Source organism: Schistocerca serialis, chromosome 6 (assembly GCF_023864345.2).
Source record: "Schistocerca serialis cubense isolate TAMUIC-IGC-003099 chromosome 6, iqSchSeri2.2, whole genome shotgun sequence".
In the NCBI taxonomy this organism is placed as follows: Eukaryota; Metazoa; Arthropoda; class Insecta; order Orthoptera; family Acrididae; genus Schistocerca; species Schistocerca serialis.
This window is the reverse complement of record NC_064643.1, coordinates 170,322,038-170,342,164: the sequence shown is the minus strand read 5'-3', so window position 1 is coordinate 170,342,164 and position 20,127 is coordinate 170,322,038. Positions and strand designations below refer to the sequence as shown.

General features: G+C 44.2%; 1 protein-coding gene across 1 annotated transcript in view; it reads right to left on the bottom strand.

The window, feature by feature from the left end:
* The window catches only part of LOC126484718 (juvenile hormone esterase-like), a 362,359-nt gene that overhangs the window by 233,351 nt on the left and 108,881 nt on the right, over positions 1 to 20,127 (bottom strand). The window contains exon 3 of the mRNA XM_050108314.1: positions 3,460 to 3,619. Within this exon, the coding sequence (XP_049964271.1) occupies positions 3,460 to 3,619 (160 nt within the window). The remainder of the gene's footprint in view (positions 1 to 3,459; positions 3,620 to 20,127) is intronic.

Sequence of the window (20,127 nt, the reverse complement as noted above, 5' to 3'; positions counted from 1 at the left end):
GTTTACATAACTGTGAATATGAATACACATGCCTATACGAGTTTCTTCGGCGCTTCAGTGTATTTAAACACAGCTCTCACGGAGGTGCATGATTAGTCCTTATCCACAAACTACAGTCGTGATCATTAAGGAAGAAAAAGTTTAATTTACAGAGCAAGAAAGTAGCTGCAGTCACGCACTTTGCAGAATGTAGAAAACTGAGCAGCTTAAGCCCTTGTCACTCAGAGTACGACGTGTTCTTAAGTGTACTTGATGATGCACGTGATGATTGCCAAGCTGGTACTGGGCTGTTTGCTTGCAAGAAGCTTTGCCATGTGTTTCTACGATAGCTCCAGTACTAACAGGTTCTTTGAATGCTACCTGCACTTGCCAGTCAGGAGTTTCGTCAGCTCGTGGCGTCAGAACCTGTAGCCTGCAGTTGGAACTTAACCTCACAGTGCATTTTAATTACTGCAAATAGCCACTCAGTGAAGCAGAGAAAGTGTTATTGATCAGTTAGTGCATATAAGGAGATGTGTTTATACACTGAGAAAACACCCAATTATTACAACAGATATCTTGCACAAAACAACTTTCTGCAGAACTCGCACTGTGTGGTACCTTTGGCTGGCAGGCTAGCATTGTAAGCTGGCGGTCCCCTCTGCGTGCTATACGAGGTGCATTCAAGTTCTAAGGCCTCCGATTTTTTTTCTAATTAACTACTCACCCGAAATCGATGAAACTGGCGTTACTTCTCGACGTAATCAACCTGCAGAAGTACACATTTTTCACAACGCTGACGCCATGATTCCATGGCAGCGGCGAAGGCTTCTTTAGGAGTCTGTTTTGACCACTGGAAAATCGCTGAGGCAATAGCAGCACGGCTGGTGAATGTCCGGCCACGGAGAGTGTCTTTCATTGTTGGAAAAAGCCAAAAGTCACTAGGACCCAGGTCAGGTGAGTAGGGAGCATGAGGAATCACTTCAAAGTTGTTATCACGAAGAACTTAGCTCGATGTGCCGGTGCGTTGTCTTGGTGAAACAGCACACACGCAGCCCTTCCCGGACGTTTTTGTTGCAGTGCAGGAAGGAATTTGTCCTTCAAAACATTTTCGTAGGATGCACCTGTTACCCTAGTGCTCTTTGGAACGCAATGGGTAAGGATTACGCCCTCGCTGTCCCAGAACATGGACACCATCAGTTTTTCAGCACTGGCGGTTACCCGAAATTTTTTGGTGGCAGTGAATCTGTGTGCTTCCATTGAGCTGACTGGCGCTTTGTTTCTGGATTGAAAAATGGCATCCACGTCTCATCCATTGTCACAACCGACGAAGAGAAAGTCCCATTCGTGCTGTCGTTGCGCGTCAAGATTGCTTGCCAACATGCCACACGGGCAGCCGTGTGGCCGTCCGTCAGCATTCGTGGCACCCACCTGGATGACACTTTTCGCATTTTCAGGTCGTCGTGCAGGATTGTGCACACAGAACTCACAGAAATGCCACTCTGGAGGCGATCTGTTCAACAGTCATTCGGCTATCCCCCAAAACAATTCTCTCCACTTTCTCGATCGTGTCGTCAGACCGGCTTGTGCGAGCCCGAGGTTGTTTCGGTTTGTTGTCACACGATGATCTGCCTTCATTAAACTGTCGCACCCACGAACGCACTTTCGACACATCCATAACTCCATCACCACATGTCTCCTTCAACTGTCGATGAATTTCAATTGGTTTCACACCACGCAAATACAGAAAACGAATGATTGCACGCTGTTCAAGTAAGGAAAACGTCGCCATTTTAAGAATTTAAAACAGTTCTCATTCTCGCCCCTGGCGGTGAAATTCCATCTGCCGTACGGTGCTGCCATCTCTGGGACGTATTGACAATGAACACAGCCTCATTTTAAAACAATGCGCATGTTTCTATCTCTTTCCAGTCCGGAGAAAAAAAATCGGAGCCTTAGAACTTGAATGCACCTCGTAGTGGTGTGCAAGTACACATGTGACTGCATGAACAGTTCTGTGCAGAGAGGGATGGGGCATACTTCGTGGCGCCGCCAGTGTGCTCTCTATTTCTTTCCACGCCACAAACTCCAGCTGTTGCCTACGGTGCTGGCGCCAGCACACCATGTGGTATAGAGGTTGTGAGAAGATCGATAGACGCCAATGATAGGCTCACAGTAAACGCGCCGCCAGCGCCCTCTAGGTCGCCACATCGAGTGAAGCCGAGTCTGTCGCACCGAGTGATCCAATCTGTCATGAGTCGCAGTCCTGTGGGAGTCGCAGTAGCAGTTTGCCCCACCACTAGCTAAGAATCAGGCCGCTCATAGCGATCAGAACACATAGCAGACTTGTACTTCACCAGCAGTGAGGCTAACGTGGACTATTACAGCGAGCTCATACCATAATGACTATCTTAAGTAGATTTCTTATTCTTAGCAATAAAGAACCAAGTTAATATGTGCATGCAGCTTGTGTTATAGAAAGAGGATACCAGCCACCAAACAACGTCCTCTCCTTGCCTCACATGGTACAGGTGTACAGAGACAATGAGATGACATAAAACCTTCTGTAGCAATTGGGGGTACTGGATTAATCACGATAATAGGCCATTGTTTCTGCTTCTGACTCTCCACCAATACACTTACATGCTCGAGAAACTATTGCTGTCGCTTCTTAACACAATATTTGTCATGTATGCTCTGTGTCATCCATTGTATTGTATTGTATGTTAACCGGGGACCTAGAAACGACGGAGAGGCTCCGTCCCCGCCACAGCCGCTGTGGTCCACAACCCCACAACGACTACCACAGTCCACTTCACCCCCCCACCGCCCCACACCGAACCCACGGTTATTGTGCTGTTCAGCCCCCAGTGGACCCCCCAGGGAACGTCTCACACCAGACGAGTGTAACCCCTACGTTTGCGTGGTAGAGTAATGGTGGTGTACGCGTACATTTTACGCAGCAATCGCTGACATAGTTTAACTGTGGCGGAATAAGGGGAACCAGCCCGCTTCCGCCGAGGCAGATGGAAAACCGCCTAAAAACCATCCACAGGTTGGCCAGTTCACCGGACCCCGACACAAATCCGCCGGGCAGATTCGTGCTGGGGACCAGGCGCTCCTTCCCGCCCAGAAAGCTGTGCGTTAGACCGCATGGCCAACTGGGCGGGCAGTGTGTCATCCATACTTAACACAGGAATGGCTATGTACCCTCACCAGACGTAAACTAACATGAAAAATGATGCAAAATGTTCCAAATGCACCCCAAACCGCTCACTATAGCCAGAGGTGGCAGAACGATGCTATTGGCTGGCGCACCATGTGCTACACTGCTCCTCGGCACTGTGCACTGCCACACCACCCGTCCTCTTACTTGCACACCACTATAGCCAACAGTCTTGTGCACCATTGGGAAAGCTTATAGCAAAACGTGCTCCTTGTGACACAGTCTTTATAGTCAGAGAGAGATGTGAGACTCACCGAGCGGTCCCAGGCGGTAGTTGAAGGTGACGAGGATGACCTGATGTGCCAGCAGGTAGTCTGGTCCATATTCGCGCGTCGTGCCCGAGCTGTGGGCGAAGCCGCCCCCATGCACCCACACCATAACGGGCCAGCCACCAGGGCTGGGGGCGGGCTCCACCTGTGGGCATCATTGCAGCTATCAGCACGAGGATTGTCCAGGTTTAAACAAGATGGTTCTCAACTGTAGTGACAAACTGAGGCACACCAATGTTCATAGGATGAGGTGCAATGGATAGGTGTCTAGAAATGCCCAGTCTCCTTGATAGAGCCCAGGGGTCACAAACTATTGCAGTGCCTGACACTGCAGTCTTCAGTCATCATAGGCGGAAAGTTCTTCATAATCACGTGATTATATGCAGTTACATCAATTTTTTTTGTCCAATAGGCCAACAAGGAAGCAAAGGTCTCATTAAAAACTATGTTTCAGAGTACTGCAAGGAACTTGGTTCAAATGGCTCTGAGCACTATGGGACTTAACTTCTGAGGTCATCAGTCCCCTAGAACTTAGAACTACTTACCCATAACTAACCTAAGGGCATCACACACATCCATGCCCGAGGTACGACTCGAACCTGCGACCGTAGCGGTCACGCAGTTCCAGACTGACGCGCCTAGAACCGCATGGCCACACTGGCTGGCTGCAAGGAACTGGTAGCCATTGCAACCGCTCAATAGAGAGAAAAAAGAAACGGAGAGAACATAGCTTTTTCATACTGTTATGCTTCGCTGGCACAGGGAATTTTTCCAGACAGATTGAAATACGCAATTGTCAAACCTCATCATAAGAAAGGGGACAAGAGTGATGTAAATAATTATAGACAAATCTCATTGCTGACTTCATTTTCTAAAATATTCGAAAAAGTTATTATTCAAGAGTAGTCTCACATTTAAGTGAAAATAATTTACTCAGCATGTCACAGTTCGGATTCCGGAAGGGTTACTCGACTGAGAATTCTATCTAAACGTTTACCCATCAAATATTACAAGCCCTAATTAACAAATTATCACCAGTTGGTATTTTTTGTGATCTCTCCAAGGCATTTGACTGTGTGGATCATGTCACACTCTTAGAAAATCTCAGGTTTTATTGAATTGAAGGCTATACACACAGCTGGTTTGAATCGTACTTAATGAACAGAAAGCAAAAAGTTGTGCTGAATAGCACAAATAATGTTGGGATGGTGGTAAATTCTAGTGATGGGGAGTTATCACAAAGGAGTCACACAGGGTTCAATTCTAGGTCCTCAGCTGTTTCGTATTCATGTGAATGACCTCCCACTTAACGTTCAGCAAGCGGAACTAGTACTTTCTGCAGATGACACGTGTGTTATAATAAACCCCATTCCAGAAAAAGCAGCTGAAGATATTGTTAAGGATGTCTTTCAAAGAATTATTAAGTGGTTCTCAGAAAATGGACTCTCCCTTAATTTTGAAAAAACTCACTACATCCAGTTCTGTACACCGAATAGAGTCATACCGACAATTGATGTAGCACACGAACAGGGCTCAGTTAACATGGTAGATTTCTCCAAACTTTTTGGATGTTCACGTTGATGTCAACTTGAACATATTACTGAGCTTCTCAAACAACTAAGTTCAGCTTATTTCGCTCTTCGTATAATTGCTAGTGTTGGTAATAAACAGATTAGCCTCCTAACGTACTTTGCATATTTCCACTCAATGGAATAGTTTTCTGGGGTAACTCATCACTTAGACATAAAATACCGATTGCACAAAAGAGAGCAGTGAGAATAATTAGTGGTGTTCACCCAAGGACGTCATGTAGGCACCTTTTCAAGGATTAGGTATTTTAACTGCACCATCAGAGTACATATATTCGCTAATGAAATTCGCTACAAATAATCCATCTCAATTCGCAAAGAACAGTGATGTTCATACAAACAACACTAGAGGAAAAAATTACCTTTCCTATCCGTTATTGAAGCCGTCAGTTGCTCAAAAAGGAGTACATTATTCAGCAACAAAAATCTTTGATCATTTGCCCAACAACATAAAGTGTCTGGCAGGTAGCAGATCAAGTTTTAAATCTAGCTTAAAATCATTTCCTTTGGACAACTCCTTCTACTCCATGGACGAGTTTTAGTTTCAGAAATGGTAAAACAAAATTGTACCTCTAAATGTAGTTGCATGTGTAGAAGTAAAACTTCCAGTAATATTAATATCAGCACTATTCATGTTTGTATATATATCTTGTAATCTAACTTGTTCTACAACATACCGATAAAATAATCGGGAAAATGATCTACGGAACATGACATAACTAAAACTAAACTAAAATTATAAGCACTTCCCAAGGCTTCACAACTTTGGAAAGCATTAGAGGGTATATAATACTGCCAAACAGTTTGTCAAGAAACTGACACATAATTTCCATATGATATATGCTCGTTATTTCAGGTTCACAGCGTAACAGTAAGTGATATTGTCTGCTATGTTACATTTTTTCCCATTTTTGGCTTATGACATTCCAGTACCGCAGCACACGGTTGAACTGGTTTTGCTTTTGCTTGATCCTTTGTTTATGCGACTATTTCTTTTTCGATACTCTAGCGAGAAAATGTTGACTTGGATCGTCTGTTTTTCCTTTCCTCAGAACTTGCTATGTCAGAAAATATATATCTTGTACACTTATAATTTTTTATATCTGCCACTATAATTATTGTTATTTTTGCCATCATTATTATAGTGACAATTATCATTATTAGTGGCAGCAACTACAGTAAAACAAGTACTGCCGGTATTAACTTTATTAGTTCGTAGCCGGTAAAATTTATGCACACTGCCTCTTCTGACACTCAAATCATTTTAATATTCGTAACGTGTAGGCTTTCACGGCCAGCGTCTTTATTAGTTAAAACTTCCAGGCAGAAAGGCGTGGTGGATCTGTAAAGCTTCCTCTTCCTGACGTTTTGTTGCGAAGTGCGGGCAACACCTTCCGAGGTGAGTCAACGATTGACTGCCAGGCCGTGGATGTCCCGTTTATATAGAGCGCATAGAGGGCACCACCATACGTTACGTGGGGCCGACTGTAAGCCTATCTCTGACTAAAGTCATTATTCTCGATTGAAGGTAATCGATTGTTACATCGTTGGTGCAAAGTCGACCGCCATATCTTATATAACTTTAAGCTTTTCTCTTTTCTATTAAAGTTATTGTGGTGTTTCTGAATCTCTATAGCTTCTATATACATGCGTACATAATACTGCGATGTCCTAACTAGCACTCTCGTCTCACTACATTTTATTTCATGATCACCGTCAACATGTTTCGCTGCGGCTGATTTGTCGGTATGTCCCACTCGACAATTCATTTTGTGTTCTGTTAAGCGGTTATTGACATTTCTTTTCGTTTGATGAGAATTTTTCCGGGTTGTATGGCCGTGGTCCATGGAATTCTTCAATCCCTGACGTTTCGTCCAAGGCTACGTTGGACATCTTCGGAGATGCGCCTGATTGTTCTGAGTCTTGCCGACTGACGAGTCGGACTTCGAAGAGCGGCCTAAATACTGTGGAAAGTGGGCGTGGTCTGGATTTCACGTGATAGCTGAAATAAACCTTGTCAGAGATAAAAAATTTTAACTATCGATTGTAGTACGTCAAAGATAAAAACTTCTCATCGATTCTGTAGCGCCACAGTCCATGTATCACTGAGTTTCATGGCTTCTTCTTTCCTGTTAAAATTATCCCCTTGTTTATATATTTCGATGGTTTCTTTATATAGCAGTGGATAATAGTTCGTCATAGTACATAAAACTTCAGTTTCTGAAAATTTCACTACGTGATCACCTGATCGAAGAGCATGTTCCGCCACGGCTGATTTGTCTGTTTTCCCTAGTCGTATCGATACCATCGACATGGTTTCTTACTCGCTTTTTCCAGAGCTAATTGGATGATACATTTGTTGTTTGGTCACATGGAAAAAATGCTTTAGAGGAATTCATTCGTTATTTAAATAATATGAATCAAAAAATCCAGTTTACCATGGAAATGGAGAAAGACAATGCAATATCGTTCTTGGGTGTCTTCGTCATGAGACAGACAGATGGCAGCTTGAAACATAAAGTCTTTCGGAAGGTTACACATACCGACCGATAGTTGCATAAGGATTCCAATCATCATCCACAACAGAAAAGAGGTGTAATTAAAAGTCTAGTGGACAGAGCTAAAAGGATTTGTACGATGGAACACCTGCACGCTGAGTTAAGAACAATGGGTACCCTAGTAAAGAAATAAATAGAGCTTTGCGACTGAATAATAGGAGGCCTATGGACAACGATAGGACGCAGCGATGGAAGAACACGGTTTCTCTACCCTTCACCAAAAAAAGTAACGGGTCATATCGGCAAGATTCTAAGGAAACATGACGTTCGATCGATTTTCAGACCAACTAAGAAAATAGGCCAAGCACTTCGTTCTGTTAAGGATAAACGTCCCCCTCTGACTGCAAGTGGTGTATACAGGGTGAGTCACCTAACATTACCGCTGCATATATTTCGTAAACCACATCAAATACTGACGAATCGATTCCACACACCGAACGTGAGGAGAGGGGCTAGTGTAATTGGTTAATACAAACCATAAGAAAATGCACGGAAGTATGTTTTTTAACACAAACCTACGTTTTTTTAAATGGAACCCCGTTAGTTTTGTTAGCACATCTGAACATATAAACAAATACGTAATCAGTGCCGTTTGTTGCATTGTAAAATGTTAATTGCATCCGGAGATGTTGTAACCTAAAGTTGACGCTTGAGTACCACTCCTCCGCTGTTCGATCGTGTGTGTCGGAGAGCACAGAATTAAGTAGGGATCCAAAGGGAACGGTGATGGACCTTAGGTACAGAAGAGACTGGAACAGCACATTACGTCCACATGCTAACACCTTTTTATTGGTCTTTTTCACTGACGCACATGTACATTACCATGAGGGGTGAGGTACACGTACACACGTGGTTTCCGTTTTCAATTACGGAGTGGAATAGAGTGTGTCCCGACAGGTCAGGCCAATAGATGTTCAATGTGAGGGCCATCATTTGCTGCACACAATTGCTATCTCTGGCGTAATGAATGTCGTACACGCCGCAGTAAATCTGGTGTAATATCGCCGCAGGCTGCCACAATACGTTGTTTCATATCCTCTGGGGTTGTAGGCACATCACGGTACACATTCTCCTTTAACGTACCCCACAGAAAGAAGTCCAGAGGTGTAAGATCAGGAGAACGGGCTGGCCAATTTATGCGTCCTCCACGTCCTATGAAACGCCCGTCGAACATCCTGTCAAGGGTCAGCCTAGTGGCTCTGAGCACTATGGTACTTAACATCTATGGTCATCAGTCCCCTAGAACTTAGAACTACTTAAACCTAACTAACCTAAGGACATCACACACATCCATGCCCGAGGCAGGATTCGAACCTGCGACCGTAGCAGTCGCGCGGCTCCGGACTGAGCGCCTAGAACCGCTAGACCACCGCGATCGGCGGTCAGCCTAGTGTTAATTGCGTAATGTGCAGGTGCACCATCATGCTGATACCACATACGTCGACGCGTTTCTAGTGGGACATTTTCGAGCAACGTTGGCAGATCATTCTGTAGAAACGCGATGCATGTTGCAGCTGTTTGGGCCCCTGCAATGAAGTGAGGACCAATGAGGTGGTCGCCAATGATTCCGCACCATACATTTACAGTCCACGGTCGCTGTCGCTCTACCTGTCTGAGCCAGCAAGGATCGTCCACGGACCAGTAATGCATGTTCCGTAGATTCACTGCCCCGTGGTTTGTGAAACCCGCTTCATCGGTAAACAGGTAGAACTGCAACGCATTCTCTGCTAATGCCCATTGACAGAATTGCACTCGATGATTAAAGTCATCACCTTGTAATTGCTGATGTAGCGACACATGAAACGGGTGAAAGCGGTGAAGATGCAGTATGCGCATGACACTACTTTGACTCAGTCCACCGGCTCTCGCAATGTCCCGTGTACTCATGTGTGGGTTCATGCCAACAGCAGCTAACACACCAACCGCACCCGCTTCTCCTGTGACGGGCCTGTTACGGACCCGTTTGCGTGCTACGACCATACCTGTTGCATACAGTTGGCGGTAGGTGTTTTGCAATGTGCGGCACGTTGGATGCTCTCTGTCCAGGTACCGTTCTGCATACACCTTGCAGGCTTCAGCTGCATATCGTCGACACTCGCCATAGATGAGTATCCTCTCCGCCTTTTCAGAGTTCGAATACACCATGGTCACACTACACTACATTATCACAGACGGCTGGTAACACGGTGTACTACAGTTGGTCTGCGTGCGGAGACGAATACAGAATAACAATAGCAGCAAGCGCTACATGCGGACACTGCGACAGCTAGACCAAACCACAACAGTGCACTACAGCCATCGTAAACATGTCCCTGCAGATGCTGCTCGCCGACCGTGGCCCGTGTTCGTTACAACACGCAACTGAACGTCGGAGGTTTCAAGCGTCAACTTTAGGTTACAATATCTCCGGATGTAATTAACATTTTACAATGCAACAAACAGCACTGATTACGTATTTGTTTATATGTTCAGATGTGCTAACAAAACTAACGTGGTTCCATTTTAAAAAACATAGGTTTGTGTTAAAAAACATACTTCCGTGCATTTTTGTATGGTTTGTATTAAACAATTACACTAGCCTCTCTCCTCACGTTCGGTCTGTGGAATCGGTTCGTCAGTATTTGATGTGGTTTACGAAATATATCAAGCGGTAACGTTAGGTGACTCACCCTGTATAAGATTCCGTGTGCGTGTGGCAAGGTCTACATCGGAACTACAAAGAGAAGTGTGAATACGCGGTTGAAGGAACATAAAAGTCTATACCGACTAGGGAAAACAGACAAATCAGCGGTGACGGAACATGCTCTTCGATCAGGTGATCACGTAGTGAAATTTTCGGAAACTAAAGTTTTGTGTACTATGACGAACTATTATCCACGGCTATATAGAGAAACCATCGAAATGTATAAACATGGGGATAATTTTAACAGAAAAGAAGAAGCTATGAAACTCAGTGATATATGGACTGTGGCGCTACAGATTCGATGAGAAGTTTTTATCTTTGACGTGCTATAATCGATAGTTAAAAAAATTTATCTCTGACAAGTTTTATCTCTGCTATCACGTGAAATCCAGACCACGGCCACTTTCCATGGTGTTTAGGCCGCTCTTCGACGTCCGACTCGTCAGTCGGCAAGAATCGGAACAATCAGGAGCACCTCCGAAGATGTCCAACGTAGCCTTGGACGAAACGTCAGGGATTGAAGGATTCCATGGACCACGGCCATACAACCCGGAAAAATTCTCATCAACTGAAACATCCGGTCGTGAAAGCCTTCATGGTACTTCTTTTCGTTGTTCCAATATAAACATTCCCACAGCTACACGGAATTTTATACACCCCAGGAGTTGCTAAGGCTTGTCGAGTGTCTTTCGCCGATTTTAAACACTCAATAATCCTCTTGGTGGGTCTAATGATTGTTTCAGCATGAAACTTGGTCAGAACTTTTCCAGTACGGCCCGTTTATTTCGAATAAATGGAAGAAAAACTTTTCCAGCTGACATTTGTTGTTGCTGCATGTTGTCAGACGCTTTTCTTCTGGGATAGAGCGCTCGATATATCTCGTTGTCAGCGTATCCATTTTTCTTGTAAGCCGTTCGTAAATAATTTAGTTCATCTTGCAAATAAACTGGCTCAAAGATCTTATTAGCTCTGTCCACCCATGTTTTTATGACACTTCTCTTCTGCCTGGGATGATGGTCGGAATCCCTATGGAGGTAACGGTCGGTTCGCGTATTTTTTCCATACACTTTATGCCATAGACTCCCATCTGCCCGTTTAATTACTGAGACACCAAAAAAAAGTTGTTCATTACTCCCGTTCTCCGTAGTAAACTGTATCTTTGGATTAATACTATTTAGATGGACCAAGAAACCATACAGTTCCTCTTCACCGTGACTCCATACCACTAAAGTGTCATCCACATACCGATACCACTTCAAGGGGCTTTTACTGGCAGAGTGCAGCGCGCGCTGTTCAAAAAATTCCATGAATGCATTAGCAACAGCTGGACTCAGAGGCCTACTCATGACCACTTCTTCGGTTTGTTCGTAAAACTCATTATCATACCGGAAATAAGTCGTGGGCAGACAATGTCGAAACAGAGAGACTATATCAGTGGGAAACATACCAGCTATGGATGAGAGCTTCAACAGGAACCATGGTAAACGTGGCTACCACATCAAAAATGACAAGTATATCACGTGGCTGACAGTAATCTCCTACAATTTTTCGATAAAGTGTATAGAATTTTTAATGTGATAATCAGTTTTACCAATATGCTGTTGTAATACGAGGGCAGTTCAATAAGTAATGCAACACATTTTTTTTCTCGGCCAGTTTTGGTTGAAAAAACCGGAAATTTCTTGTGGAATATTTTCAAACATTCCCGCTTCGTCTCGTATAGTTTCATTGACTTCCGACAGGTGGCAGCGCTGTACGGAGCTGTTAAAATGGCGTCTGTAACGGATGTGCGTTGCAAACAACGGGCAGTGATCGAGTTTCTTTTGGCGGAAAACCAGGGCATCTCAGATATTCATAGGTGCTTGCAGAATGTCTACGGTGATCTGGCAGTGGACAAAAGCACGGTGAGTCGGGCAAAGCGTGTGTCATCATCGCCGCAAGGTCAAGCAAGACTGTCTGATCTCCCGCGTGCGGGCCGGCTGTGCACAGCTGTGGCTCCTGCAATGGCGGAGCGTGCGAACACACTCGTTCGAGATGATCGACGGATCACCATCAAACAACTCAGTGCTCAACTTGACATCTCTGTTGGTAGTGCTGTCACAATTGTTCACCAGTTGGGATATTCAAAGGTTTGTTCCCGCTGGGTCCCTCGTTGTCTAACCGAACACCATAAAGAGCAAAGGAGAACCATCTGTGCGGAATTGCTTGCTCGTCATGTGGCTGAGGGTGACAATTTCTTGTCAAAGATTGTTACAGGCGATGAAACATGGGTTCATCACTTCGAACCTGAAACAAAACGGCAATCAATGGAGTGGCGCCACACCCACTCCCCTACCAAGAAAAAGTTTAAACCCATACCCTCAACCGGTAAAGTCATGGTTACAGTCTTCTGGGACGCTGAAGGGGTTATTCTGTTCGATATCGTTCCCCATGGTCAAACGATCAACTCTGAAGTGTATTGTGGTACTCTTCAGAAATTGAAGAAACGACTTCAGCGTGTTCGTAGGCACAAAAATCTGAACGAACTTCTCCTTCTTCATGACAACGCAAGACCTCACACAAGTCTTCGCACCCGAGAGGAGCTCACAAAACTTTAGTGGACTGTTCTTCCTCATGCACCCTACAGCCCCGATCTCGCACCGTCGGATTTCCATATGTTTGGCCCAATGAAGGACGCAATCCGTGGGAGGCACTACGCGGATGATGAAGAAGTTATTGATGCAGTACGACGTTGGCTCCGACATCGACCAGTGGAACGGTACCGTGCAGGCATACAGGCCCTCATTTCAAGGTGGCGTAAGGCCGTAGCATTGAATGGAGATTACGTTGAAAAATAGTGTTGTGTAGCTAAAAGATTGGGGAATAACCTGGTGTATTTCGATGCTGAATAAAACAACCCCTGTTTCAGAAAAAAATATGTTGCATTACTTATTGAACTGCCCTCGTAAGGTGGCGAGATGTCTAGCCAACTCTTGAGTAGGCGATCCAATAGCACTCAGTATCGGTCTCAACGGGACATTAGGCTTATGTATCTTCGGTAGCCCACATAATCTAGAAGGGCAAGCTTCCGTTTTGTATAGATATTTTTTTTTCCTCACTAGGAATGGAAGACTTTTTTATTAGTCGATTGACAGCTCCTAGCACTTTCGTTGTAGGATCCTTTCGAAACTTTTTATAAGTCTTAGAATCCAAAAGGTCACTGATATTCTTACGGCAGTGCTCACCCTTCATCATAGCGGTAAAATTACCCTTATCAGCAGTAAGTACAACAATATCGCTGTCCGCATTAATCTCCCGTAACGTTTACCTTTCTCCTTGAGACAAATTACTGCTAGGTGGCTTAGCTTTACATAGCATCCTGGCTGTTTTCATCCTGATTTCATCAGCAGTATGTGGTGATAACTGACGAATTCCTGCCTCTATATTAGCTACATTGTCCTCCGTGGAAACCTGTGACGGAGAAATTGCAAAATTTCCTCCTCTCGAGGGAACAGAAATTTTTTCCTTAGATAATTCTCTTCCCGACCAATGGATTACCTTCAATCGAGAATAATAACGTTAGTCAGGAATAAACTTTCAGTCGGGCCCACGTGACGTATGGTGGTGCCCTGTATGCGCCCTATATAAACGGGATCTCCACGGCCTGGCAGCCAGTCGTTGACTCACCTCAGAAGAGGTTGCCCGCAGTTGGCAACGAAACGTCAGGAAGAAGTTTTCCAGATCGACCACAGTTTCTCAGCCCAGGTAGCGCGATCAGAGGAGCCTTGTCACGGTCCGCGCGGCTCCCACCCGTCGGAGGTTCGAGTCCTCCGTCGGGCATGGGTGTGTGTGTCGTCCTTGGTGTAAGTGTAAGTTAGGTTAAGTAGAGTGTAAGCTTTTGCAGCGATGACCTCAGCAGTTTGGTCCCATAAGACCTTACCAAAAATTTCTAAAAATTTTTTCAGCCCGGTAGTTTTAACTAACGTCATTTTAATATTATTTGTCATGTTAAAATTGTTATTTCCTTAGTAACTAAGATATAAGAAAGGTATTGTGTGTGTGTGTGTGTGCAACACTGATACAACGTAACAGAGAGCCTGATCGTCGTCAACAAATCAGATTAAATAAATAAATAAAAACAAACAATTATTAGTCGTACTGGCAAAAGCTGCTACTTCCTTAGTAGATAGTGTCGGAAGTCCCATGCGGCTTTTCGCGGATGATGCTGTAGTATACAGAGAAGTTGCAGCATTAGAAAATTGTAGGGAAATGCAGGAAGATCTGCAGCGGATAGGCACTTGGTGCAGGGAGTGGCAACTGACCCTTAACGTAGACAAATGTAATGTATTGCGAATACATAGAAAGAAGGATCCTTTATTGTATGATTATATGATAGCGGAACAAACACTGGTAGCAGTTACTTCTGTAAAATATCTGGGAGTATGCGTGCGGAACGATTTGAAGTGAAATGATCATATAAAATTAATTGTTGGTAAGGCGGGTACCAGATTGAGATTCATTGGGAGAGTCCTTAGAAAATGTAGTCCATCAACAAAGGAGGTGGCTTACAAAACACTCGTTCGACCTATACTCGAGTATTGCTCATCAGTGTGGGATCCGTACCAGGTCGGGTTGACGGAGGAGATAGAGAAGATCCAAAGAAGAGCGGCGCGTTTCGTCACAGGATTATTTGGTAACCGTGATAGCGTTACGGAGATGTTTAACGAACTCAAGTGGCAGACTCTGCAAGAGAGGCGCTCTGCATCGCGGTGTAGCTTGCTCGCCAGGTTTCGAGAGGGTGCGTTTCTGGATGAGGTATCGAATATATTGCTTCCCCCTACTTATACCTCCCGAGGAGATCACGAATGTAAAATTAGGGACATTAGAGCGCGCACGGAGGCTTTCAGACAGTCGTTCTTCCCGCGAACCATACGCGACTGGAACAGGAAAGGGAGGTGAAGACAGTGGCACGTAAAGTGCCCTCCGCCACACACCGTTGGGTGGCTTGCGGAGTATAAATGTAGATGTAGATGTACGATTGTTCGCAGACTCACTAGCACCGGCAGCTCAAGAAATATGAGGAAGTAGTTCATAGGATAATGGCATATTTTTGTAAGGGACATTCATTTTGTATAGAGGTGAAGCAGCTTTATAGTCTAAGGTAATTCACGAACAAGTGCGACTAATGTGACGTCTTTTACTGAACGAGAGTGATGGATGAAACAGTCCCAGAACTGTTAGGGCACAGAATTTTTACATATAGCGAAAAGTGCAAGTTTTGATAATGCGCAATATGGACTGATGAACAGTTACAGGGACAAAATTGTGGCAAGGATGTAGTGGCAGCAGAGAGATGTTTTTAACACACTCAGAGTGAAACATCCCCGTAGAAAATTGTATGAATGACAATGTTGATAAACCTCTTACGTTATTTGATTTTCAAACAGCTGAGCAAAACTGAACGTCCTCAGACATTTCTCTCTTTACTTATTCTGATGATCACTAAACTGACACACAATATTTTTAGCGGAACGCAATCTGACTTTCAAAAATCCCTACAAAAGAATGGCCCTGACTAACAATAAACTATACCTTTCATGAATCACTTACCTCATAAAAATCGTCGTTACTCGAACTACTGCAATACAGCGAGCGCCAATACTGGCACCTAAATAAAATATCCTAACTGCTGAAGGCACTAACTGCTGATAGGCATAGTTAGCAAATGAAAGATTTTGATAGAGAACAAACAATGTATTTACCTTAATAGTGTTCAAAAGGCATAGTATATATAGCAGTTCATGACATCCAGTCTTACAAATTTACTCTTTCTGATGGACACACGTCCAGGTCATCCGCTTTCAAAACTCCGTCATCTCTTTCCCCACATCCACCACTGCTGGCGGCTCACCCCCAACTGCACAACGCTATGCGCTGTGCACATCCAACTGCCCAACACTACAATATCGAATTTTCCAACAATGCCAAGCAGCCACAGACTGGACGGCACAGTCAGTGATTTTCATACAGAGTGCTACGTGGCGTTACCAACATAAAAACCTAAACAGCCTACTTACAAGAGTTAAATTTACCTCGTTCTCGCCAACGAGGGTCAATGACATAGGGCGTGTTGAAGCAGGTAAGATATGGGGAAGCGGCTACGTACGCGTAGAAAGGCAAAGCATCGTAGTGAAGACCTGCTGAAGTCGTCGCCAGAGCGTGGCGAGTTTCTGACGTTACAGCGTGGAAAAAGTCCCGTTGAAGAGTCTTTCTGAGCGACAGAGCGAGGTGGCGCAGTGGTTAGCACACTGGACTCGCATTCGGAAGGACAACAATTCAAACCCGCCTCCGGCCATCCTCATTTAGGTTTTCCGCTATTTCCCCAAATCGCTTCAGGTAAATGCCGGGATGGTTCCTTTGAAAGGGCACGTCCGGTTTCCTTCCCTAATCCGAGCACGTGCTCCATCTCTAATGACTTCGTTGTCGACGGGACGTTAAACACTAACCTCCTCACCGAGCGGGGTGGCGCAGTGGTTAGCACACTGGACTCGCATTCGGGAGGACGACGGTTCAATCCCGTCTCCGGCCATCCTGATTTAGGTTTTCCGTGATTTCCCTAAATCGTTTCAGGCCAATGCCGGGATGGTTCCTTTGAACGGGCACGGCCGATTTCCTTCCCAATCCTTCCCTAACCCGTGCTTGCGCTCCGTCTCTAATGACCTCGTTAAACACTAACACCACCACCACCACCACCACTAACCTCCTCCTCCTCCTTTCTGAGCATGTAAAGCAATATCGACCATGACAGATACTGAATGTGCGTTTGAGCGTAGACGAATGAGATGGAAGAACGTCATCTAGGACACATGGACGATATCTCTTTTCAGTACAGAATCAGCAGAGGTCATATTGACTTCCAACTGAAGCGCATATTTGGTAGATTTCAACTTACGTCCTATCAATATATGCCGTTTTGAAGCACCAGCAAATACATCTCTCAAAACCCATCATTTACTGGAGTGATTTTTTGTGATAAAATTACGAGAAACGCTATGTTGACACTTGAAGAAATTTCTAATTGTTACTTGCATATTATGAAAGGCAAAGCCAGAAACACGTTTTCCTCGGTACGATTTGTTATAATGAAATGTCAGTTAATAAAAGTTCCGCGATTAAAGCCATCAGAAGACAGTAACACACAAGGCAAGGTCACACACCACAGAAGTTCTGCTTAACGTAAAGAGCAGGAATGCAGAGTAATAACTGATGTGTGATGTGTTGCAGTTTCGCGTCTCATTATATCTAATTGTTTTTACTCACTTTCGCGTTTTATAATAGGTTCTAAGACTTTCTTATTAAGTTAATAGACGTATATTTTACAACATTCGATTTTATATAAATATAATTGCGCTGTCTCTCATGAGTGGTTTATCGATTGGTATTATTTACAGTATAGCTTACACTACTTGCAGTAAGATATTTTGCGGTTTCTTGTTTAGTCTTGTATCTCACATGTTCTAAAGATGTGAATAGAAACAGCGATCAAGTGTGAATGACCTAAGGATGTTACTAAAAACAGAACACGAGGAACATTTTTATCTCATGAGGATGGCTATTGTAAATGTGTATTGCACTATCTGTAATGGAACTTTTTATAAGCTGATGTCTTTACTGACTGGATACTACCCTTTTTGCCCCTTTACACGTTCACGGATACTGAAGATTTTATTTATGTATACTGCAGGCAGAACAGCATGATTGGCATATGGAGAACGGGGGAAAGGTATATTTTACTATAGCGAACGTCGTAATTCTACGCTCGTTCATTTTCGCCAACAAACTATACGATTTGCGAGCCAGATACAGCCAACAACTGCCTCTGCTGCACGTTACTATCGCGTGTACCGCGTTGAGGCACACGTACGGTAGGCCTATGCGCAAACAAACAGTGTCCTTTCTGTTTTTTCAGCTGGACGGTGGAGGTGAAGGCAGCGCATTGCACGCTCAACGCCACGATCCGTGCGGCGGCGGCTTCACGGTGGGAATTTCCCGTTAAGCCCATGGACGTAGTCGTGAGCACATTAATCTTAGCTACCAAACTGTCGTGTAAGAAGTGGAAATACTTCAAATGGAATTTGCCGGTAACGTCCTTTGTAGTTCGAATGACATTTAACTTGCTTTCACCAGCAAGCATTCTTTGAGAATGTACGAGGGGCGTTTGAAAAGTCCGTGCAAAGTCCGAGAGATGGCACCACCGGCGCATATCGAAATCATGTTTAGTTTTCATCATCTTTGGAAAGAACGCACACCAAGTTTCAGCCATATTGGTCTATTTCTTTGTGTTTGGCATTCAAGTGAATCAAGGAAGTCGAGTGATTGTCAAAAAATGGACGAAAAAGAGTTTCGTGTGGTGATTAAACATTACTTTATGAAAGGTAAAACGCCTCAGGAGACTTAAGAGAAGTTTAATAAACATTACGGTGACTCTGCACCTTCGATTAGAACAGTTTATAAGTGGTTTCAGAATTTTCGAAGTGACCACTTGGGTACAAGGGACGCTGAACGTTCTGGACGCCCTATGGAGGTTACGACTCCAGATCTCATTGATGAAATCCCTGCTATGGTGATGGATGACAGAAGAGTTAACATGCGTGAGATTGGTAGTACTGTGGGCATCTCGAATGAACGGGTACATAATATTTTGCATAAACATTTGGACATGAGAAAGCTATTCGCAAGATGGATTCCGCGATTGCTCACGCTTGTCAAAAACGGAATAGTGTGAAATGTTGCAAGGATGGTTTGCAGCTGTTCAGGAAGAATCCACAGGACTTTAAGCGTCGTTTCATCACTGTGGATGAAACATGGATACATTACTACACACCTGAGACTAAAGAACAAACTAAACAATGGGTTACCAAGGGAGAATCTGCACCAAAAAAAGGCGAACACCATGCCTTCGGCTGGAAAGGTTACAGCAACTGTCTTTTGGGATTCGCAAGGGATAATCCTCATCGAATATCTGGGAAAAGGGTGCATATCATTCATCGTTATTGAACCGTTTGAAAACCGAGCTGCAAGAAAAGCGCCAGCGATAGGACTGCAAAAAAGTCCTTTTCCATCACGACAATGCACCAGAACACACCTCAGCAGTTCTGGTCGCAAAATTAATGGAAATAAGATTCCAGCTCGTTTCACAACACCCCTATCCTCCAGACTTGGCTCCTTCGGACTACTATTTGTTCCCCAATTTGAAGAAATGGCTGGTGGGATAAAGATTTTATTCAAACAAGGAGGTGACTGTGGCAACTAATTGCTATTTTGTAGACTTCCTATTATTCGGAAGGGATCAAGAAATCAGAACAGCGTTGGACGAAGTGTGTAAGTCTAAAAGTAGACTATGTCGAAAAATGAAAAAGGTTTACCCCAAACATGTAAGTAGTTTTTATTTTTGCACGGACTTTTCAAACGCCCCTCGTATAGTGTGGGGAAATAGGGTATTACACAACAGCTATGATATTTTTTGTTGAATAGTTCCATTGGCAATAGATACGAGATTTGGAACTTAAACAGTGGCAACTACTTACTTATTCACAACCGATACAAAAGAGTTACATCTCTGAACCTGTTACTGTCCTTCAAAGTAGTCACCAGCATTGTTCTAACCCATTGCCAGCGATGTGGAAGGCGTAGTATATCGTTAGCAGATTCTCGTGTACGACTGTGATGTTATCCTAACGTATTGCGTTCCTCCACGGCAGACCGTCAATGCACAGTACTACTGTTCGTTTTTGGAGCATCATCTGCGACCAGCTTTGCGAAAGAAGCGGCGACACTTTCTGCG